Source organism: Empidonax traillii, unplaced genomic scaffold (assembly GCF_003031625.1).
Source record: "Empidonax traillii isolate 1590-97213 ecotype Southwest subspecies unplaced genomic scaffold, ASM303162v1 scaffold155:size2260171, whole genome shotgun sequence".
Classification (NCBI taxonomy): domain Eukaryota; kingdom Metazoa; phylum Chordata; class Aves; order Passeriformes; family Tyrannidae; genus Empidonax; species Empidonax traillii.
In genome coordinates, this window is record NW_020955348.1 from 1,448,029 (window position 1) to 1,471,763 (window position 23,735).

Genomic DNA, 23,735 nt, shown 5'->3' on the forward strand with positions numbered 1-23,735 from the left:
ATGTTTGCTGCTAAGCGGAACAAGAAACTGATTGATAGTTTGTGATACAAAAAATCGTGACTTTTAAACTTGTGGGTTATAAGGTAGGCAAGACCTAGAAGTGTGCTAGGATAGGCTGAGGGGGTATGGGATAATATATGTGCACAATCCATAGTTGATTATATTTTTGATAGTCTATCAATTGATTGTCAAGCTATACATGGTGGCTTGCTTCATTCAAAAAAAGGGATTTGAGACATGGGAATAAAGATAATTAGGACTCAAGAGTGTTATGTTTTTTGATGATTTCTGCTCCGCCCCTTTTCCCCCTCTCCTTCACCTGAATTTGTGAGGATGAGCTAGGAGAGGCATAAGTTGGAACACAATATCTCAGGCTCTGAACCCAGCCTTTGTGATGAATGACCTTGGCTTCTTGGCCTCAGGCATAAATGTACTTTTCATGATTATAAGGTTAGTCCTAATGTGTATGTCGGGCACTGGGGTAGGAAGAAGTGAGGGATAAAGACCCTGAGGATGGCAGTCCAGACTTTGGAGCAGAAGGACTCCAAAAGAATAGAAACTGGACTGTATCTGTCCTGTTTCAGTTTTTTTAATACTAAACTTTCCAGATGGTTTATGGATGGGGAATAAGCATCACCAGATTCTCAAATGGCAATGTTTTTTTACACCTTTACGTTTTTCTATGCAGTTACATGGCTTTTTATTGAGATATATCATACCAAGGTACAACTCGGTTTTATGAGATGAGTCCTGCTGTCTTCAGTTTTTCTAAAATTATTATTATTTTTATAAAGACCAGTAAATATTAGTTAACTGTCTGTCTTAACTAATGCAATCCATTTCTCTTTTGCCTGTGCATTAAGATGCATAAAAGCCGGTATGAAAATGTGAAAACTGAAATGTAATTGCTACTGTAGAGGGTGTTGCGTCAACCCACTATATAATTATTATCCTTAAAATGTCAAATTTGAATATAATGTCTTTAGATTGCTTATTTCAGGTATCAGAGGAAAAACTAAGAAGAAAATGCAGTAGAAAATTTAACCCTTAACAGTGTTTGAATTAGTAACACAACTGGATTAAGTTTTGGTGTTTAAGCAGCACCAGCAGCGCTGTATTGGGGCTCAGAAAGGACTCGCTGGCTCATCAGGGTCGCTGTTAATTATTGATGGGGGCTCAGCAATAGCGCATGTGCTGTCAGAGTTCACTGTAACATAAGACAGGGAGTGCAGTGATGCCAGAGGGATTATAGCCAGGGAAGCACCTGTAGCATTAGGAGCTGCATACTTCTAACCATCAGACATTTCTTATATTGAATTCATATGATCATTAAAATAATGGAAAGATGAGCCGTCAAACTTATTTCTATCGTGTCCCTCCACAGGAATTGCACAGAAGAACCCAACTGCAGCCCGAGCCGGCGAAGACGAAGGCTCTTCAGACAGTTATCGAAATGAAGGTATGGTCTTTGCGTGTCTCCCCGTGTGTTATTTCTGTGGCATGAAGTCATGGGCTGGGGATGGCTGGGATGGAGTTAATTTTCCTCATAGCAGCCTGTATGGTGCTGTTTCGAATTTCAAACTGAAACAGTGTTGATAAGGTGCTGATGTTTTAGCTTTTGCCCAACAGTGCTTGCACTGAGTCAGAGCTTTCTCAGTTTCTCGCTCTGCTCTGGCCCCAGCAAGTGGGTTGGGGCTGGATGAGAGGCTGGGAGGGATCACAGCGGGGACAGCTGAACTGAACTGAGCAGAGGGGCAATCCCTGCCATCGGATGTCGTACCCAGCTGTGAAACTGAGGGGGGACATTCAGAGCTATGGCATTTGTCTTCCCAAATAACTGCTGTGCACGACGATGCCCAGCTTTCCTGGAAATAGCCGGGCATCTGCCTGCCAGTGTGAAGTAGTGAATGAATTCTGTGTTTTGCTTTGCTTGCCTGCACAGCTTTGCTTTACCTCTTAAACTGGCTTTATCTCAACCAATGGGTTTTCTCACTTTTGCCCTTCCAATTCTCTCCACTGTCTCACTGAGGGGTGCTGAATGAGCAGCTGGGTGACACTTAGCTGCCTGCCAGGGTTGATTTATGGCTTTTACTCTTAGGTCATTAAATGCTTCCTTTACCTTATCAATTTATTTTGTTGTGAAGCTAGGAAAAATAGTATTTATTTCTCCCAGTCTTTTTTCTTAGTTAAAAGGATAAAAAAAAAAAATCAAGTGTAGCATTGCTGAATAATGAGAACTGACTATAGCTTTTCAAAAAGGCTTGGGGGTGTGTCCATGTTTCAGGAGATCCAACGTAGATGGAATAAATTGATGAACAGAAGTCTGTTAATATTCAGTTAATATATTAATATATTATTAGATTACTTATTATTAATAATAATAAATGTAAAAGTTTGAGGATACAAAAAGAAAGTGTTAGAATAATTTATAACCTTTCATGTGGGTTATTAACAGTGTAATCTTCCTGTACCAAAACTCCCTGAAAAGAACAGGGATGGGGGTACACAACATACGAATGGCACGTGTGACAGCTGTAGTTGCAGCCACTCCTGCCAGTGTCTGACCCTGGGGACAGAGAGTGTTTGCTGTCTGTCTTCCAGGAGAGGTGGGTGTGGTGTGCTGTGTTGCTCTGCTTTTGAAAAGTCTGATCTTTGTAGTGAGGGCTGTCATTTGTCACGAGTGAGACTGCAGTCACCTTGCTGGAGCACTGGTGCAGAGCTGTTTTTTGGCTATGAGGCACACAGTTCTTTTCCTATGAACGCTCTCCTATGGGGTTGTCCTGTCTGAAATAGGCCTAATATTGAAAAAAAAAACAAAAACAACAGACAAATGTAAGATGTTGAAATCCACATGATTAAACAGCAGTTTTCATTACAAGTTCCAGGTTTGGAATGTTTTCAAGAAAATTTAAATTGTCTTAATCCAGACAGCACTTGTTTTGAAAAAAATGTGGAACATTTGTTTTGAATGATCAAGCATTGAAACAATCATTTCCCCACAGTGTTGAGAGTAGAAGGAGGGAGAGGATTAGCCTGTACTACGGCAATCTGAGGCCATACACTCCCCGATGCAGAGGCTCCAAGCAGGATATATTTCTCTTCACTGAACTCAACCCCTTCCACCCCCTTGCCCTGTTAGCTTTTGTCTGAGTCCCCTCCATGGCTCCCCCAGGCTCTGTCAGGGTGCAACTTTTCCTCCTTCATAAATCCTTCTGTTCTTTCCTGTGGTTTTCTTCTGTCCCTTGCCACTGCTGGATGCTTTCTGTCCCCCTCCCAGTCTGTACACTCATCTGAGGAAGTTATACCCATTTCTCCTAACTCTAATTTCTCATGTGTTTTTTTTTAATTTGTCCTAAACATCTTTTTTTTCTGCATTACCTTTCCTGTCCTGTAATGCTCTTCATTTATCTCTGAAGCTTTGCAAGTAGTTATCTTTTCTTGTAGCAGTTGCATTTGCTGCTTAACTGTTGTCCCCTTGACCAATGTCTGTCTTCTGTATAGTCATGTAGAAAAAAACCCAGCCACAGGGCAAACAAAAAAAGGTGGAAAATTCACATGCTATGTCTTGACTCCTGTTTCTCTTGCTTTGTTTATTCCTTTCCAGATATCTGTTGTCTTCTCAGATACCTTGCACAGGCCTTTCTTTCCCAACTTTCTTTTTTTTTTTCTTAGACATGTTTACTTCCAGATGTCCTATGACTTTTTCTCTATTGTTTCCCCTTACATTCTCTACTCTGTTCTCTTGTTTGCAACAGACCTTCTTCTCCAGAAACCCTTCTTTCTTCTGGAAAGCAATGTCCCAAAACCAAAGGAGGGTAGGATGCTTCCCTAGGTACTCCTAGCAGGTGAATAGGTCAAAACTTGCTCATCTCTTCTGAGGCCCCAGCTGAAGTTCTGCCTCCTGTTCTGGGGTCCCCTGCACAGAAAAGACAAGGACCTGTTGGAGCAAGGCCAGAGGACTTGCCACAGAAATGATCAGAGAGCTGCAGCAGCTCCCCTGTGGAGACAGGAGAGCTGGGGCTGTTCACCCTGGAGAAGAAAAGGCTCCTCAGAGACCTTCTTGCAGTCTTTCAGTATTTACAGAGGACTTACAAGAAGGATGGGGACAGACTTTTCAATAGAGCCTTTCGTGATAGGACAAGGAACAACAGTGTTAAACTGAAATGGGGTAGATCTAAATTAGACATAAAGAAAAAAGAATTTTATGATGAGTGCGGTGAGACCCTGGCACAGGTTGCCCAGAGAAGCTGTGGCTGGCCCATCCCTGAAGTGTTCTAGGCCAGGTTGGATGGGGCTCTGAGAAACCTGGTCTAGTGGAAAGTATTCCTGCCTGTGACAGGGGGGTTAGACTTGGTGATCTTTAAAGGCTGCTTCCAACCCAAATCATTATATGTTGCTATGATCTCATTCAGACAGTTCTGGGCTTAGAAAGGTGATAGTACTTAAAAGAGAAAATTAGAAATTAATTGCCTACAGATATGTCATAAAGCTCACCTGAAGTATAGGATATTGTGCATCCCAAAATATATGGAGTCTAGTGACTAGAATGATAAACTCTTTAAAAGTGGTAAGCTGTAGAGCAAATGAAAATATTTCTGGTTTACCTTACTTGCAGAAAGAGCCATCTTTGTGTATTGATCCAGCTGTGATATTTCAGGTATGGGTTTGGTTCTAAAAAAGCGTGTTATGTGTGTTTGCAGTGCAACATACTCTTACTGTTAAGATTGCATGAGCTTTCACTTCCCTTGTCTTCAAAGGTAAACCTGAATAAGCTCTTCATTACAATGACAAAGTTAAAAAAATGCATAGAGTAAGAGTAGCCATGTAGTTCTGTTGACAGCAAGTGTACAAAAGTGCATTTACATGTAAGTTTGGTTAAATGTGAGGTTTCAAACATTTCTCTCTGATTGCTTGTTCAATGCCCTACGAGCAAATTTTTTCATAGACAAAGTTTAAATTTATCAGATATCTGAAATGATGAACAGTAGCATTTGTTACTTTTCCTTTCAGAATAAGACAGCCTGGAATGCTGTGATATATAGACTTGGATTCAATGATCTTTGTGGGTACCTCCCAACTCAGAATATTCAGGGATTATTTACAAATGTTTTGCCCTTTTCCTACCTCTCAGTGTTCAGGAAATGTACTATGGAACTCTTGTAAGATCTGATATGATTCATGAAGGATCACTGTGGAAATTAATTTGTAGATTTAGTCACTTTTCTTGTGTGAAATATTATCCTCTTCAATATCAGGACACATACCAATTGTTTCACATCCCAAAGAGGTGGATTTCTGCTAGGTCCAGCTTGGAAATAGCCCTAACCTCTCTCACAGAGTACCTGCAAGACTGTTCTAATAAAGGAGATGAGGAAGTATGGGTTACTACTGGAAGGAGGGGATAGGTTAGGGCAAGTACCCTGATCTCTGTCACAAATCCTGCTATATAATCTGATGTCTTTTAACAGATTTAGAGGGCCTGAGTGGAAAAATCTGCACAAATGTTGCATTGTTGTAGAACTCAGAAGATGTTCATTAGTACCATTTAATACTAAGCTGCTTCCTTAATATTATTGCAAAGGAATCTTTGTGATTCAACACAGACCCATGTAGTTTTTTTCAGAATGTTGCTAATGTGGATAAATCTTAGAGGTCTGAAGGAAATACTGCATCTGTTCCTGTTTCAGTTTCTGAAAGCTTGCCAGACCCTGTGCCACAACAAGAGCTGGTTGAAAGTTTTCCAACTGAAGTTTTCTGTGGGAAAACGCTGATTCAGCTGAATCAGAAGATTTTATGGGAATGTGCCTATTCTGTCAAAACTTAACTTTCTATCCATCCTGCAAGTCAGCCCAGCTCCCTTGTGGCAGAACCCACTGGAGCTCTAGGCTGTGTTAGCTTTGACCTAAAGGTTCCTCACTTTCCAACAGTTGTCCAGACAGGAAAACTGTCAGGTTTCCTGGGCAAGGCAGTGTGCAGAAGGGAAGAACAGACCCTTGAGCAGTCTGGGATTGAAGGTGATGTCTGTCTTCTCTTCTGTCTTGTCAACACTAATGCTTTTGATGCGTTATTCTGAAACAGATTTTATGGTCTTCACAATTTGTGAAATTTCTGGCTTCTGTTTCAGTAAAAAGTTAATACAAAACTGACAGTGACAATTTTTCACTATAAAGACTAGTTAAAACTAGTTTTTTACGCATGTGCAATCATAATATACAGAGATCGATTAAAAAGAAACTTTTCCTTAGAAATTTCAAACTTGTGATAAAGTAGAAGTACAGAAAATGCTTGCACAACTTATGTTAGATATTTCTCATAAAGCTTAAATGTTATTCTGTGATGTATAAACCTTCTAAAGAGTGCAACAGGCTGAGCTATAAATTGTTTCTGCCACCTTGTATTTGCAAACACATAAAATACAAATGCAGTAGAAAAAGGCAGACTATTACAGACTTAGCTGGGGAGATTTGATCAAGACTGCTCCCAGATGTCATGTCATAACAGGTCACATAAGTATTAATATCTTTCATTGCAAAATCATTCTAAAGTGCAGTGAAACTCAGGGTTTGCTTTTGTCTTCAAAAATAGGAGTAAAACATTTCTAAAATGAAGTCTGATGGACCAAGCTGAATTGACTGTAGTATGTGTGAGAGCTACAATTGTTTTGTGTTGTGCATAGCTTTTAAAATTCTTATTTTATCTTATAGTATTTTTCTTTTTGTGCAGTTTCTCCAAATGCTAAGATTTAATGAGAATTTTTCCCTTTTCTTTTTTTTGTTTCATCTCAGAATTTTTCTTCCCTATTTTGAAATTAAATTAAGAATATGTAGATTTTTTTTAACAGAACAGTTCAGTATAAAATGTTTAATTTCTGTCAAATGGAAGGGGCTGATCACGTAGATTACTAGGCTTTCATGGTCATTCATACAGCCTTTGTGATATGAGTAATGCTGATTCTATGGACAAACAATAAAATTTCTAGGATTCTGCTACTAGAAATCGGTGATGTTAGTAATGTTAGTCAAAGATACTAAGTAGATTAAGTTGCATTTTGCCTGCAACTTGAAAAATCGTTATTTTAAAAAACCCAACTCCATAATTATTTTAGGTATTGGTATATAGTCTAAAAGCTGGTTGGATGCCCTCCAGAATGGGAAGGGGTGTGGGAGTGTACTGTGGTGGTGGGATGTGTAATTTTCTTCCTATTTTGTTGCTTTTGTTCTTTCTATTTTGTTTGTTTTATTTTGTGTTTTGTTTTGTTTGTTTGTTTGTTTTTAATTTTGCATCCCTAGTCATCTCCTCTGTGTTTTTTAATTGGTTTTTGGTAGAATGATCTGGTTTTTTTGAACATACCCATCAGGAAAGAAAAATATGGAAATACGGCTGATTAAGATAATCATCAGTATTTTCAGTATCAGATATTTTCCAGAAAGAAAAGCAGCTAGGGAGGTAAAAGATAAAACCCAACAAGTTACACATTCCAAGAATTTTTTTTGTCTGTTTCCTTTGCCTTCTGGATTTTTTTAATCATTTGTCTGGAGCTTCCTTTCTGAAAGGGGATGCAGTTAATCTGCAGATTTGTAAGAGGCCTGAAACAGCTTGGTATTCCCCTCAAAGTGCATTACTTTGCCTGTACAGTAAGTTTGCTCTCATGCAATGTAGCTCCCCTCGACTTCTGCTTCAAATTCCTTTGTCTCAAGATTTCTCATTGAAATATTTTTTGCATCGCTGAGCTCTTGTCTGGATTAAAACACACTCTTCACACAGAGGGACCACACAGTACTTGCAGAGCAGCACAACCCATAAACGTCTCTGCCAGTGGAAACTGGTCCATCAGCGTGGTGCAAGTATATGAGGAAACAACCTTTCTTCTTCTTGAGAACAGAGCTCCAGAGAAAAAGGGAAAATGAGCCTCAGGTGGAGTCACAATGAGTGGCCTGTTCTGCAGGGATCATGTCCAGGCCTCTCTAGGCTAAACTTTGTGTTTAGGAGCTCAGAAGAATAGCCAGGCCTAGGTGGCTGGCAGAGATAACAAGGTATGTTATCACATATATGGGGAAAACCAGCGCATCTCCCATCCATTCTCCTTTCACCCCTGGGTAGGAATGAAGATGGAATTTTGACCCCAGTTCTCTGCAGACTGTGCAACAGAACATAGCATTGCATGTTTGCTGGTGGTGAAGGAGCTCTGAAATCTGCATTTCTTTAAGCCAAAATCAAGGGAAATACTCTTGGTTCATGGCAGTATCTGCGTTATCTCTTTGTACCATCTATTTCTGCTGGTTTACTATTCCATATTCATGCAAGCACAGATATGCTTCCATTATCCTTTAAGATATGTTTCATATAATTTTCAATACTCTTTTTTTATAACTTAGGATACAAAAATAGCTTCACTTGAGCGCAATATAAGAGACCTTGAAGATGAAATACAGATGTTAAAGACAAATGGAGTTCTGAATACAGAGGACCGAGAAGAAGAAATCAAACAAATAGAAGTTTACAAGAGTCACTCAAAGTTCATGAAAAATAAGGTAAGATCTGTTTATGTGAGAGATTAAGGCTGTTTAAATAATGGAAAGAAAAGTTTGAACTTGACTGTTTTCAACTCAAGCAGCTCTCTACGTGCCTTCTTTTGGTTAATCACTACTATGCAGTAATCAGGAGTGAAGCATTTTTGGATAAATAAAAATGTATTTATATTTTGTCTTAAGAAGAGGTAAGGAAGAGCTTTTTTTTTTTTTTTTTTTTTCTGGTTTTGACAGTAGTTTTGCAGTAAGGATCTCTGTTTCATAGGTGCTGCCAGACTGTACTCGTTTCATGTTTTAAAGACTAGCAATTTAATGACTGTTCCTGCAGAGTACCTCTCATTTCAAATTAGTGGACATAGATTAATATGAGTTGACCACAGGCAGATAGTAAACATGTACTGATAGATCACATTTGCTGGTATCAAGCTCACAAAAGAGTATGGCTTGTTCATTATTTGGGGGTTTGTGCTAAAGAATGAACTGAAGTGTTAGTGCCCAAGCATAATTAATGCAATTTGTTAAAAAAATAATCCAAGAAGGTATTAATTCTGTTGGAAAAAAGCTCTTAAACCACTGAAAAGTAGCTAAAGTTCCTAAGTAGCATTATCATCACTAAAATTATTTTGCCTATTTAAACATCAACAGCAATTCAATTTTAGTACTTCAGAGCAAAACCCCTAATGCATGTCAGCAAACCTGTTGATATAAAGTACAAACCCCAGTACTTTGTTAACAATCTGGTGACGTTTTTGAGAGAAAAAACTTCAGTATATTTCTGTGGCCCAGAAAGCAGATGAATGAGAAGAGTATTAAACATGCCTTGTTTTGTCACAGTCTTCTGATCTTTGATAAATGCCACATTCTGATGAAATTTTGTCTGTTTTCTTTCACCGGTCCTTTTCTTCCACTTAAAATTGAGATTTGCAGCAGAATATTTTATTTTTATCATTCATCTGAGAACCCTTCAAGGTGGAAAAAGTATTTATGGAACTGTCAGCAAGTAGATCTTATTATACCTGATCTGTTGAACCTGAGATAGCTGATAAATCCTGATAATCGGAAGCCTTGATTGATGGCAAAGAATAAAAAACTCTTCTGACAGTTAACACTCTTAGGTGTTATGAAGCTCTTAATACCTTTCATTTATTCTTGAAGTATAACTTGCTACAAATCTGTTCCTGATTTAAATAAACGAGAAGGTGTTAAATGGAGACAAATATAGAATATTATTTATAGTACCTGAGTGCTAGAGAATGCTGGGAATTGTTTATTTTCTTAACCAGTTCTTAGTAACAGTCACTCTCTCCAAACATATCGGCTTTATTTGTGACTTGCAGTTAAATAGAAATTGTAAAAATGAGAAAACTTGTTTAGATTTTTTTCTTGCCCACTTGATGACGACTCTCCTTGCTGTGTTTTGAGGGATAAAAACTTGCCATGAGTCACATGATACAGAAATTGTCAAAACAAGTTTTAAAGCTTACATGACTAAGAGAGATGCATTTTCAAATATCTTTTGAATCAAATATTGAGACTATGAAGAAAACATATAGGATGATACATACTTTAAAAAATAATATCTGCTTTGAAAGACTTCTCTTACTGGGGTCCATCCTTTGGAAGGAACAGGTGCATTTCTTTCAGGTGTGAGTTTGCACTCTGGAATTCAAGTAGTTCTTTGAGTATTAGAGCTCTCATTTTATCCACTGGGAAGATTATGAAGAGATCCAGTGGCAGTTTAGTACAACTTCAGCAGATTACCATCCAAATGAGTTTTAAGAATTGATTAAGCAGTAACAAGGCACTATGTAATTAATGTCTGCACGTAAGAACTTTTCCTGCTGTATGAAGGGAGCATGCAAGTTATAGGGGATCCTGTGGAAAATATATAAAACAGAGAAACAGCATTTTTATTTTTTTTTGGGGGTAGGCCTGGAATTGTAATAACCGGTTGAAAACCAGACCTTGCCCAGTATAACCTGCAGAATCTACTGATAGACTTGCAGATTCTGCTGTGGGCAGCCACGTCATTTGCATTGCTACTGTTTTTCCTGTACTTAAAACCTTCATTCTAAAAAGCAGTTGTGATTTGTCACATAAGACCAGATCTTATGACGTGGAAATCAGCATAGTTTCATTTAATGGAATTATTTACTTAAAGATTTAGCCAATTAATTTTACTATACATTGTTCAGTTTTTTTTTTTTTCTCCTTTGTGTCTCAGTTACTCTGTGTAATGTCATGAAAGAATTTGGTGAGCAAAAATAATAATAGAGGAAAAGATGGTTTTCTGGAAATGATAGGTATCTGAGGAATTGAAATGGTGGGAGGTGACAGAATTGTAAACTGAGAAGGAAGAGAAAGGAACTGGGGTTTCAGGAAAGGAGGTGAAGCAAGATTGTCTTGGGCAATGTTGAAAAAGCGGTGACAGGCAAATTACATATGTGAAATATGTGAGATAGTGGGAGGGTCAGGAACAGAGGTCAGACTTGGAGTTCTTTGATGCTGTGGCCCTTTTACCCAGACTTGTAGGTTCTCTTCACTGTAGTCTTTACGAAGTACAAGTTTTTACCTTTGCCATTTGTTGTACTGAGATCAGGACTTCTCATTGAATCATGGCTGCTCATCTTCCACATCACTTTAGATATAGCAAAGTGAAAATATTTGCATATCTGCTAGAGACAACAGTCTTTTTCATGTCTTTTTTTTTTTCTTTTCTCCTGTTTTTCCCCTCCCACTAATAGAAAATGCAGAACTTAAAAAAAGTCTAAAAATGTCTTTAAAAGTTATGTAGTTTCTTGTTATACCTTTGTGTTTTTGAGACTTAATCTTTTTAAATTGCAATTTGAGTACATTTTCATAATTATGTTTATTTTGATAAAACACCAAGCAAAAGCATATTTATTCAATGCAGTGTTGTGTCATGTATGTTTGGTTTGTGTTTTTTTGTGGGGCTTTTTTTAGAGTGTTCCAACACATTTTTAAAATCCTGACAATTTGTAGGTCTTGTAGCCAGAACTTTATACTAAACAGATTCTATTTCTAAAACACAAAGAGCATACCTGCAGTGAAAATGAAGCTTTTATTTATTTATTTTTTTTTTACTATTATTTCTCAGGGTGTGGGTTGTGTCAAGGAATAAAGCGAGAGGAGTTTCTAGAAGAGATTGAGCATCTGTGATGTTCACACGTGTCTCGTGTACAGCATGTGATGGAATTCAGACTGGCTGCAGATCTGCTTCTTGCCTTTGGATCTCATAGACAGATTTTCCCATTGTTCATTTTGTATCCACTTTGTCTCAGTTGCCATCTCTGCTTCCAAGGAGTGGAGGAAGGTGGTTTGCTTTCGAGAGAGTTTTCTCTAGCGGCTTCTTAGCTGCAGTCTTTCCTCACATCTGTTTTTTGTATCCTCCTTTTCTTATTTTGATACTTTCAGAGTCTGAAGGTGATTTTTTTTTAGTGCCAGGACAGATCTTGGTTTTATACAGTAGCTCAGGGGTGACTGTCCCAGCACCTTAAGCAGCTAGACAAACGTATTGGGATTTATAAAGAGAAATAAGGAATAAATATATTAGGACATGCATATGGACTGTAGTTGGAAGAAACATCTTTTAAATTTGATTTTTAAGGATACACTTGTAATGTAAAGCAAAATAGAAATATTTTGATCAGCAGTAAATATTTCCGGTGCCATACAATATTACATTTGTAAAATATTTTAGTATGTGGATCTTTGGGATGTGGTTGAGTTGAATCAGCCTGTGGATACATATTCTTTTTTTTTCCTGGTGATTTTTGAATCACTGTTCATCTACCACTTACCATGCAACTGATGGGAGAGAATGGAAAAGAGTTCTAGGACATCTCTGGTTTTTGCAGAATTGAAACTCGAATTTTAAAGAAAACTATCTAGGCCTTACAGTCATCAAGAAAATATAAAGGAAGTGTGATTTCCCTGAGTTATGCATATGCAGAGAGGTGTTTTATTACAAATAATCGTCATGAGATGATAGATCTGAATTAATCCGGTGACCAGTGTTATTTCAAAAGAATTTAAGAGTAGATATATGCCACCTAATTCACCATCCTTTGTCATCACTCTGTGTATTGTCCAGCGCTTTGTTCTGATTCATGCCATAAATCCACCACAATTTTGTGTTCCGTGGCTGCTCCTCCTGTTTATCACCGTGGAAAGGGAAAAATAATCACAATTCCATGCCATTTACTGATGAACCTTAAATTCACTAAAATTCAGAAGCTCTGTCTTAGTGGCTGTATTTCTACTGTTTCCTCTAGGATAAGCTTTTAAAATCTCTCAGCCTTTTCAATCTGTGGAATTTTTTTATAATGTTTTCCCCAGACTTGTCTTAAGTTAATCACTTTGGCTTGGTTTTTCTAGTACCTGAGAATTCCATGTGAACTGCCAGAGAGAAAAACAGGAGGTGAGGGGATGGTGGGCAGCAACACATTTGCAAGAAGAGTAAGGTTAAAATTCAACTTTTCTGTTTTCCTCTCCTTACTAAGATGCCCGTTTTTCTTTATCAGGCTCCTAAAAAAAAAAACTAACTTGATTCATTTTGGCTAATGATAAGTCATGGGAATCATGCTGTTGGAAGGATTGAATTTGTACTTTTATGAACACTTTTTTTCCTATGCATTTTTGCTGTCCTGCCAGACTTGCCTCACATGGGATAAATGCCTTTGAACTTAAGTGAGGTCCATAGTGAATTTATAGGCCAAATCATCATGTATAATCTTTAAGAGTTTCCTTTTAACTTCTGCAACAGCAGGGCAATCATTCTCAAGACAGGGTACATTAAATTACGAGAAGCACAATTGAAGTTGTGAGTGTAAAAAGTCCAAATCTTAATAATTCTCCTTCAGAATTCACAGGTGTCTGATTTGTCATATCATGGTCATTCACAGCTCTTGGATTTCAAGTGGAACTATGAATTGGAGATGAAATTAATGATCCCCCCCCCTTTTTTTTTTTCCCCACTGCAGATTGATCAACTGAAACAAGAACTCTCAAAGAAAGAATCAGAACTTCTTGCCTTACAAACTAAGCTTGAAACCCTTAGCAATCAGAATTCAGATTGCAAGCAACACATTGAAGTGCTTAAAGAGTCCCTTACTGCCAAAGAACAGAGAGCTGCCATACTTCAGACAGAGGTATTGTATCTTCTAAGCATGAAAAGCAATAGCAATATTCAGTTCATAGCATGTGTCAATTGATGGTGTGTTTGAGTCAAGTCTGTGTGCAAGGCAAGTTGTTTAAGAATAGTGAATAATTTAAAACGCTTTTCATACAAATGTGTTTGATGTGTACATAATTTTGGCAGTACAGCAGCTCTCATTCTGGATTTTTTTAGAAGCACATATGATTGCATTTTAAGAAAATGTTTCTATCTAATTCTCATTGGCTTCAGTGAGGGGAACTGGATCTTAATGACTTGATTGTTGTGATATCATGTCCTGTTTCTTCATCTGTTAATTTGACTGAGTTTTCCTTTTGGTTGCTCTGGTTGGTGCTTCTTTTCTGCTCTGTATTTCTGTTCTGAAGGGTGAAGCTACAGATGCATTTTTAAGGGATCTTTTGAAGAGTGCATTTTAATAATCTGTGATTGTTTCAAGTACAATCAACATCTATTTTAAAATATGAATAATTTCAGGCTTTAAAAAAAGACCAGTGCATTAATTATGTGTATATCTCCAAAGTCAGCTCATAAAAATATGAGCAATGGAACAAACAGTTGAAATGGTTGTCACAATTGAAGGAATGTGTTAATCCGGTGTTTAAAATGTTTCCTGTGGTTTTAAAAAACCTCATGGACTTGGAGTGCGTAATAGTACTGATTAGATGGATTCCTGTTAGAATATTTGATTTTAAATGTTTGTATCCCTTTCAAGAAACAAATACCTGTGAAATTTAGTCATACAGTGCAAATAGTTTCTGTTCAGAGAATTATATTACTTAAAGTGTATAGGAATCTTATAGAGCGTTTCAAATTTCTTGTTAGCAAAGCTCTAGGAGAAAAAAAAGGACTTAAACTCATCATTCTCATAGAAGCAGGAAATAAGTATTTCCAAGATTCTGATTATCCCTTTGTGCTGTATGTCTTGTCCTCTCTCCATTGAGAAGATACAGATGAAATCTTGGCATTTCCAGCTTGTGTTTAATGGGTCAGCCAGCATGTGTGTATAATACAAAATAACCATAATAGAAGAAGGATAAAAACTTCAGCAGTTTTGGTGGTCTCAATCTACCACTGGAGTAGTAAAGGTTACATATTTTAAATCTTAGGCTGTGCAAATCTATTTTGTGAGGTCTGTATGACCTGTCATGCTGCTGAGGATGGAGATGAATTCCACTGGCTCTCTACTAATGGGATTTCCTAATGATCAGCCTGGTGTGTATTCAAGGCATTACAGTTTTATGGTAGAGGGGCAGTGGTAAAAAGAGCTGGATCTACAGTGCTCTTGATCAAGGGCTGCTGGGACTGTGCAGTCGTGGTGGAGAACCAGTTGGTTTCTGAGAGGTATTTAATTCCTCTTCTTCCCAATTTCTGCACAAGGCAGCCGAGCTTGAACCTTGCACATGAAACAATTTGAGTTTAAAATTAGCTGTGATTGCCTGTTGGTGTGCAGGTGACAGTCAGTTTTATTGTGTCTGCTCCTTGTTCGTCTCTCAGGGAAACCAAATGAAAAATTAATGTAAAAGTGATCAGAGAGGCAGCTTGATAGAAGAAATGCTCTATAATAGCAGAGAACCGATCCCTTCTGTTTGGCCTAATATGTTATTTGTCATGTGATATTTCATAGAAATGATATGAGATTCTTCCAGCTTTCAAATAAAATATTAAAATATCTGTTTAGGTACTAGGGTTAGTGAAAGAGACGTTCAATATGATCTCTATTCGGTGGAAAAAACTAGCTCATGGTTTCTTCTTTATTTCTGTATAATCCAAAGCATTCTGATGAAAAGCCTTGGTTTGTTTCTGAAGGAAAGTTTGTTTCTGTAAGCTAAGTGGGTCGTGGCAGATAAGAGACTTAAAAATGAAGAAAAAACAACTCCTAAATGCCCCCTCAGTATATCTTGTTTCTAGACAACTAAGGATGTCTCTAAAAAGACTTGCTAAATCAGTTGAACCTGAATTTGTTTGACTGAATCCTCAGAACTAGGTTTTTTTATTTCATGTGCATTATTGTCAACCTTTGGAATTTACATTACCTCATAAATTGATGAAGCTCTGAAACACTGCAAACTACTCCAGAGACCATTTAGGTGGTTTTTATTTTCTGCTTTGCGTAGGGTGTAGGTAATGATTTTATCAGACAACAGTTTTCTGAGTTTATTTTCTCTTTTTAAGGTATCTTTGTAAAGGGAATTGGGAAGAGTTGGTGAATTATGTCCACCTCTTATGGGAAGTAATTGTAGTTAAATTTGCTGTAACTGTCTATTTGTGTACAAGAAATTTGGCAGAAGAGTTGCATTAATGCAACTTTTTTTTTCCTGGGCAATCATGTGAAAATGAAGGCCTCTGAGTTACGTGAATACCAGACCTCACTTTGGATTATGGTACATCTTGAGAAGCCTTAGCAGCAACATAAGAAAACAAGTTCCAGTTATAAACATGTATTGGTGCAGCCACTATTTCAAAATACTTCAATAATGTGTCTGCTTTGGGAGATATTAATTACATCTCTCTTTTAATCCATGTAAGATGCACTGAAAGTTTTATTACTTTCCTGTACTTTATGGTGGGGATGTAGCTCATCTCAAATCTGCTGAAGATGATCTTTTATGGTATGTAGGAAGAAAAGAAGTACACCGTGTCTCCATTAGTTTCTCAAGCCAAAATGGGACTTTTTGTTTGTTATATTAAAGCCTCTAGGTTGTTGTAGGGATGTCACAGGCTGTACAAGTAGAATGTTGTAGATTCAGGGGTTAGAAATAAAGAGAGGTTTCTGGAGTTAAATAATACTGAGGCTCACAAAAGATATGTGGTCAGTCTGAACATACTTTTTACCTCTTCTGCAGAGATTTTGAATTACGAGCTCCTTAAAACTACTGACCTATCCAATCTTATTTCCTGGGATAGAATCTCACAGCAGCTTTGAGCTAGGCAGAAGAAATATGGTCATGTAACCAAACACAGAATTTGTCACAAATTGCTGTGTAACTGTGTGAGAATGTTAATTGCTTTCTCTAACAGTCCTGAGAACAAGTGACAGATCTCTGTGTCCAAGCAACTTCACAGATTAGAAAATAAGATTCTTCAATCCTGATGTGCATGTTCTAGTGATGTTCTATTGTTACATATTTGTAAGACCTTCAGGGTTTCAGCACATTCCTTACCTCCCTGATGTATTCTAGGGAGCTTTTCTGCTTAAAAATGATTGCCAGGGGGTCTCTTCTCCACAAACTATTATGCTACAACATCCAGACAGGATGTGCAGTTGGAGACAGAGTTGGAGACTCTGGAGAAAGAGTCTGTTAAACTGTGGAGAAATGTGCTAGAGCTCTGAGGAACACAAAAGCTGGACAGCAGCTGAATTTGTAGATTGCTACTCCTGTAGGCCAATGTTCCTGTTTCCTGTCGATATTTAGAGAAAAAACACAAAGAGTAGATCTTTAACGTAAGTGACAAGAAGACATCTCAGTAAAAATTAATTACTAGGCTAATAGACTGCTCATTGGATGCCATAAGTTTTTTTAGAGCTGATTTTCCTCCTAGTGTTAGTCAGTGTGAGATGGTTGAAAATAGGCTATTTGTGCTGATTTAGCTTCTTATTCAGGATGAAAATGCCTCCTTTTTTTCTCTTATTTCTTTTGTCTACCTTATTTGCCCTTCATATATTTTGACTGGGTGGCCAATATGTGGCAATATGAATTAAGTAATTGTTTGTTTATTTTCCTGTATGCTTCACTCTACATTTCCATTAACACATTCATGCCTTCAGGCTGCATTCACCTTTTACAACCTATATGAGCTAAATGTGATGCAGCAAGATGAGAAAATTCAGAATGATGCCTTAGAGTATAATTTTCCTGAAGTCCTTTTATACCTACTCTTAGTTTTATGGGGAGCCTTTTTGCTAATAACTATGCAAATATCAAGTTCATATAACTCAACAATGCCTGTCTTCAGCACTCAGAAATGCTGTTCAAAAGGACCTTTCATGTTTCCATTTAATCTTTAGTTTGGAGAACTCCGGGGGTAGAGAGGGAATGTCTATATCTCATATGAATCTTCTGAAAATGTTGTGTTTGGTTATGTGTGAGAGACTAAATGTGGACTAATACCAAGTACTGTTGGAGACCTTCAGTGTTTTGTGTCTGGCATGTATATTAAGCTGTGTTAAATTAAATAACAAAACAAAAAGAAGTCAAGAGCTTCTCTAATGACGCCCATACATTTCCTGCAGAAAGTACAATCCCTGCAACAAACAACCATGGTAGAATAGAGGGACTTTCTGTGCACTAAACCCAGGATCATTCTTACCAGAGACCTGAAAATGAGCAAGTGTCTTACGTGGTGGTCAAGGACGTGGCCTGCCAGTGTAGATGGATAAGGAATAAAAAGGATGCTTTGCCAGCTGGGCTCTCTGTGAGAGCTGGGCTTTAAGCTGACTAAGCTAAGGCCTAGACTATGCTGTGGTAGCAATCCAGCAATGATTTTAGACATAGCAGGTTTCATTCTCTGCAGCTGAGAATTGGGAAAAGATTTTGTTTGCTTAGAGCAACTGAATCTTCTGTCTCCAGGCTTCAGGTCTTACCTAAAGGGAGGGCAGTGGCTTCCAGCAGCATATGGGAAAGCAGCTGCAGGGAGATGCAGGGCAAATGGCAGCCCTCCAGCAGGTGGAAGTCATTATGGAAAGAATTTTGTACTGTACAAGCTATTGTTGGTCATTCCCAGATGAGTAAAGCTAATATAATGTTTTGGCCTGCATTAAGCCACACTCCTTTCTTCCTGCATGTCCACATTGTCTATTTGCAGAATAGATAAAATTCTACAAAAACTATACTGTCCTAAAAGCTGTTCATAACTTGAAGTAGTTTCTCTCTGGAGGTGAAAGTAGCCATCAAAGGGCAGTGCTAATCCTGAGCTGAGTAAGGTATTCATAGTTGCAGAGTTAACTTCCTGCCTAAATAGGATTACTTTGTAATCACCTTGTTGTAATTAAATTAGCTAGGTAAATCCTGTAATAAAAGAAACCCTCCACAGGACCTCAGTTACTTCATGGAAAGCCTTTTATTATTATTTAGCTTAATAGCACTCAGCAGGTTATCTTCAGGTTTTGGAGACAGCAGCTGTATGTGATGTAATGGGATGTGATTTGTGGAATCACATAAAGGTTGAGGTTGGGAGCTCTGGAGGTCATCTGGGCCAACTCTCCTGCTCAGGCAGGGCCACCTGGAGCCCGTTGTCCAGGACCATATCCTGATGTCTTTTGAATCTCTGCAGGATGGAGACTCTACAGTCTCTCCAGGCCACTGTTCAGAGGGCACCTCCTGTGTTTGTCTGTGCCCACTGTGTCTCCTGCTGTCCCCTAGGCACCATGAGTAGGGTCTGGCTGCATCTTTACAGCTTCCCTTCAGATATTTATAGATGTAATAGGACGTCCCCTTCACTTTTCTAGGCTAAGCAATCCCAGCTCTCTCAGGCTTTTGTCATATGAGAGATGCTCAAGTAAAGCCCCTAATTAATCCCTTAGTTTCTTTATGGCTCTTTACTGGACTGTCTACAGTATGCCCAGAACTGCACCAGTCCAGGAGGAGAAGGATCACCTCCCAAAACCTGCTGGCAACACCCCTCCTAATGCAGCCCAAGATGCTGCTACATTTTTGCTGCAAGGGCATGTTGCTGGTGTGTTCACCCTGGTGACCACCAGGACCACAAGGTCCTTTACTGCAAAGCTGTTTCCCAGCTGAGTGGACCCCAGCATTTACAGGTGCATCGTGTTGTTCCTCTCCAGGTGCAGTTTCCTTTCCCCGAGCTGCAGGAGGTTCCTGTCAGCACATTTCTCCCGCTTGTTGAAACCCCTCCGAACAGCAGCACGACCCTCTGGTGTATCAGCTGCTCTTTCCATTTTGTTTTTTAACCTTAGCGCACCTGCTAAGGCTGCACACTACCCCAGATGGAGAAGTTGAACAGGACTGGGTGCAGTAGTGAGCCCTGGGGTGCAATGCTGGTTCTACTGGAATCCCTTGATTCTACTTGATAGCCCTCCAACTACCTACATGATTCTCACAAGTGAGATCTAATAGGGCATGAGGCTTAGAAGTAATCTCTTGATATTAATTATAGTTTCTTATAGTTCATGTATCCCTGGAAGTTAATTGATTTCACTTTATTTCTTGGCAAATTCTACCAGTGTTTGTTATTCGATAGAATAGATTATTTTTTTGATATAATTTCACGTTTGGAATTTTCATGACGTCTTAGCAAAACTAGCTCAGAAAATATTACTGCTTTAAAAGTACAGTTTAAGTGTGAGGTCTGTCTTACACAGTTGGTGTCAACAGCCAGAAATGAAGTGCAAGCAGAGTTATAGTGATTCTTAATCTCTGCAGAATAGTGACTATTGAGAGGCACAATTAGTGGATAGATTTAGATGATTTTTTCACATATGTTATGGCAGATCATCAGAAATAAGAGGGCACTTGGATATCTTTTCTGAGTATTGGATCAGGTTTCAGGTGCAATGGCACTTTGTGCCATAATGTGGGAAAAGTTAAAAGCAGCAGTAAATAAGCCTTGATGTAAACACAATGTGCTTTTGCACAGTGTTTCTGTTGTCTCGGTGAGGTGTTTTGTTTTAAATATGTTTATTTGACTTAAAAAGCTATTATTTGAAGTTTTTATTGACAGTGGAAACAGAAAGATAAAATCCTGTACAGCAGTAACTATCATGGTGGCCAGAGTTGGGAGGTCTGAAAATGGTTTATTGCCAGTAGGAAAAATGTTTGGAACCAGTCCTTAGAAGGTTCACCACCTCTGCTACGTGCAGTTCATTTTGTTCCATTTTTAAGGTTATATATGATAATAGTGCCAAACTATACAATTTTTTCCTACCCTTATGTGTATACCCTTTGTTTTGATTATCTCTTTCTTAATGATGTGAAAACCTTGAGGTCAGATAAAAATGAGCCAATGCCAGGCTACTGCAGCTACACAACACTGAAAATGTCACTGTGCTCCACAGAGAATTGTTGTAAAGAATATGAGACTTGCTGAGGTTTTCCTTGCTGTGTGGAAAAGCTATAGGTGTTAATTTTTAAATGAAGCCTTGTACTGTTACTGCAGAGGGAGGGAGTTTGAACAACGTGAATGATCCTTTTTGGTGATTTAAAAAGATTAAACACTTCATTTGTATACTTTACGAAGTAGTAGACAGTATAGTTTGGTACTATATTTGTGCATATTTGCAGTGACTGGTGCTGAACTTCTGCTCTTACCATCAGGAAAAAAAATTGCATAAATTGATGCAAATAAATTCATTTCAGCTGGGTAGCTTAGTGGAGAAAAACATTCATTTCATAGGCAATTCTGACACAAACATACTTTAGCACTTTATTAGTTAGTGTATCATTGCTTTAGATAACACACCTGCAACCTGGCAGGTGTGCTGTTTGAAGGGTAATGAACTGTGAAATAAGTAAATGTCTACAGAGGAGTTTTGTAAATTGTGAGCGTAGTCCTGTCAATGGAGGAAATGGATCAGAAAAATAGTTGAAGTCGGTACTGTAACTGAATACTGATGTGTTCAGCATGCACATATTAATCTAGAAAACTTTTAAAAAATGAAGAGGGAAGGCGATTATAGCAGGTATTTATTGTAATCTGTTTTTTTTTGTTTAAACAAATCTGTTTATAGAGAAGGGCTGTGAAATGATTGACTTTTTGGCAGTTCTTAGTTTGCATAAAGAGCGAATAAAAGTAGACGGCACAAAATACTTGGAACAAGACTAAAAAAACCCTTATTTTTCTTTCTGTTGCAATGTTGATATTTGATATTGCCTGAGATGTAAGCCTGCTTTTAATTTTACAACAATAATGGTACAACTAGGGTTATTTCACTCTCACATTTTCATTTTTCTAAGTCAGAGTTTCACTTTGAAATTGTGTTTTTCTATTGTTTTGTGATTTTTCTTTTTTTCAAATCAGGCTGGGCCAGATCTCTCAGTGTGGTCTGTTTGCTGTGTTGCCCGTGTATTGTTCTGGTGGATTTGCTCTGCGTGCGAAGGAAAGATCACCCACCACAAAAAGCCCTGCTCTGGAGGCTTGGCCACCACGTGCTCTCCCTGTCATCCTGCAGCTGGTCCCAGTTTTCTTGACAGTGTGTTGCATATTTCTAATAGAGCTTTCTCTCAGGTGGAATTTGCCAGCCCTTTCACTTTCTGTGCAGTGTTCACATTTTGTGGGCCCCTGAGGTGGTTTAGAACAGGAGGAGCACGTTGGCAAAGCAGTGAAGTCAGAGTTGAACTGCAGGAACACTTAGGTCAGCAAAATGCTGTGTCTAAACAGAAGTAAACTGTGAAGCAAAGGTGTGTGTTTTTTTGTTTTGTTTTTTTTTTTTCCTTTTTCTTTTGATGTCTGTCCACGTATTGGAGGATTTCATGACTTGACTGTTCAAAGGCACATCAAACAGCATGGGCTGAGTTCAGTGTTCTCCTTCCTTAGAGCAGGAGCTTGGACTTGTGACCACCTGAGACTCGTTCAGTGACTTCATGGTACTGCAGATGAAGCTCTCTCCAACACCTGCTAGGTGTTACACACACAACCCCCATCCTCCTTGACTGAATTAGTTGTTAATTAATGCTTTAAATAGTCTTTCTTTTGGGGACACCATTATTTTTGTTTCGTAAAAAATTGAGGTGGAATTGCCTGTAGGCAAAGTGACTGACAGAGTGGAGAATTTCATTTGCAGGGCCTGTGGAAAGCAGTGCCCAGAGGCAGGAAAACGAGATAAAAAGAAAATGGCAAAGTACAAAGACTGGGCTGTATGCTCCATGTATAAAGACTTTATGCAAGTGGTTTGGGACAAATAGTCTAATGAATGTTAGGTTTATCTTACTGTCAAGACACTTCTCCTTTTCATTTTTTAAATTGAATTAAAGTGATAGATAACTGTAGTTCTTCCTTCCCCACACCCCCAGTTCTTAGTTTTAAAGAAAATTACCTTGTTGTCATTTAAAACCATATTCAGTTAGAAACTTTAATGGGCTTTTATAACCGAGCAAAATTTACTCTGATAAGATAAATTTAGCTTCAATTAGGCTTGATTCTGGTGAATGGAAATGATTAGAAAAATATTAGGATGTTATCTACTAATTTAAATGCTTTGCCTCAACTGGAGATATTTGAAGAGGAACTTTGATAGGATTGATTCTTTGTATACTCTAACTATTACTTATGTTGTGGTTAATCTAAAGGGGCCTACTTCTGATCTCAGTGTATTTGTGCTGCACAGAAAGAAGTGCAAAAAAAAAACCCCTTCAAAACATTATTGAGATTTCACCAGGTAGATGCAAACCCAAAGGGAACACAAAAATGTTGTAACTAAAAAATAACCAGTACAGTAAAGGTAGCTCCCCAATCTGAAACAGTTAATGGTATTTTGCACATATTGCTGGAATGATGAAGTGTGATGAGAAGTTACTGAAGTAGTTTTGCATATTTGGGGGTTTTCTGCTGGGGAGAAAGGGCTGGAGCCACTTGAAGGAAGACAAGAATTAAATCCTCTGGCTGAAGGGAACTGGGGGGCTATGGTTTGGTGTATAAGCCTGGAGTGGCCTTGAGTGCAAAGGCAAGTGACTCTCATGTTTAAACATACACAAAAGTGAAAGAGGAAGAGGGAAATGGCTCTCGTTTTGTGTCTACTGTCTTGGGTAAAAAATGAAGGAAGTTAGCAAATCACCAGTGAGGCTGATCCTTGTGCAGGGCACATACAGGTAGGTAGGAGTTGCAGTGCAGGGATATAATGTGGGACAGTTCAGCTTTTGTGCAGGGATTAAAGCCAGGAGTGCACACTGTGTTTGTTGTAAATTAGTGATTCAGTTTGGGAGTCGCCTTGTTCAGTGAAGAGCTACCCCCTTCCTAACACAGATAACAGAGCTCTTAGCTCAACATTGCTCTTAACCCAAACACTCAACCTGTGGTAGGTGCAAAGATATATCCTTGGTCTGCCTCTGTCTCTGCTG

At 38.4% G+C, this 23,735-nt stretch overlaps 1 protein-coding gene across 9 annotated transcripts in view; it reads left to right on the forward strand.

Moving 5' to 3' along the window:
- The window catches only part of ERC2 (ELKS/RAB6-interacting/CAST family member 2), a 411,704-nt gene that overhangs the window by 87,776 nt on the left and 300,193 nt on the right, over window positions 1-23,735 (forward strand). For all 9 annotated transcript variants that reach the window (XR_003571338.1, XR_003571339.1, XR_003571340.1 and 6 more), the window contains exons 4-6: window positions 1,385-1,459; window positions 8,376-8,531; window positions 13,532-13,699. Coding sequence is in view for 1 of the 9 variants with exons in the window: in XM_027884805.1 (XP_027740606.1) it covers window positions 1,385-1,459; window positions 8,376-8,531; window positions 13,532-13,699 (399 nt within the window). In the remaining 8 variants the exon portion in view is untranslated. The remainder of the gene's footprint in view (window positions 1-1,384; window positions 1,460-8,375; window positions 8,532-13,531; window positions 13,700-23,735) is intronic.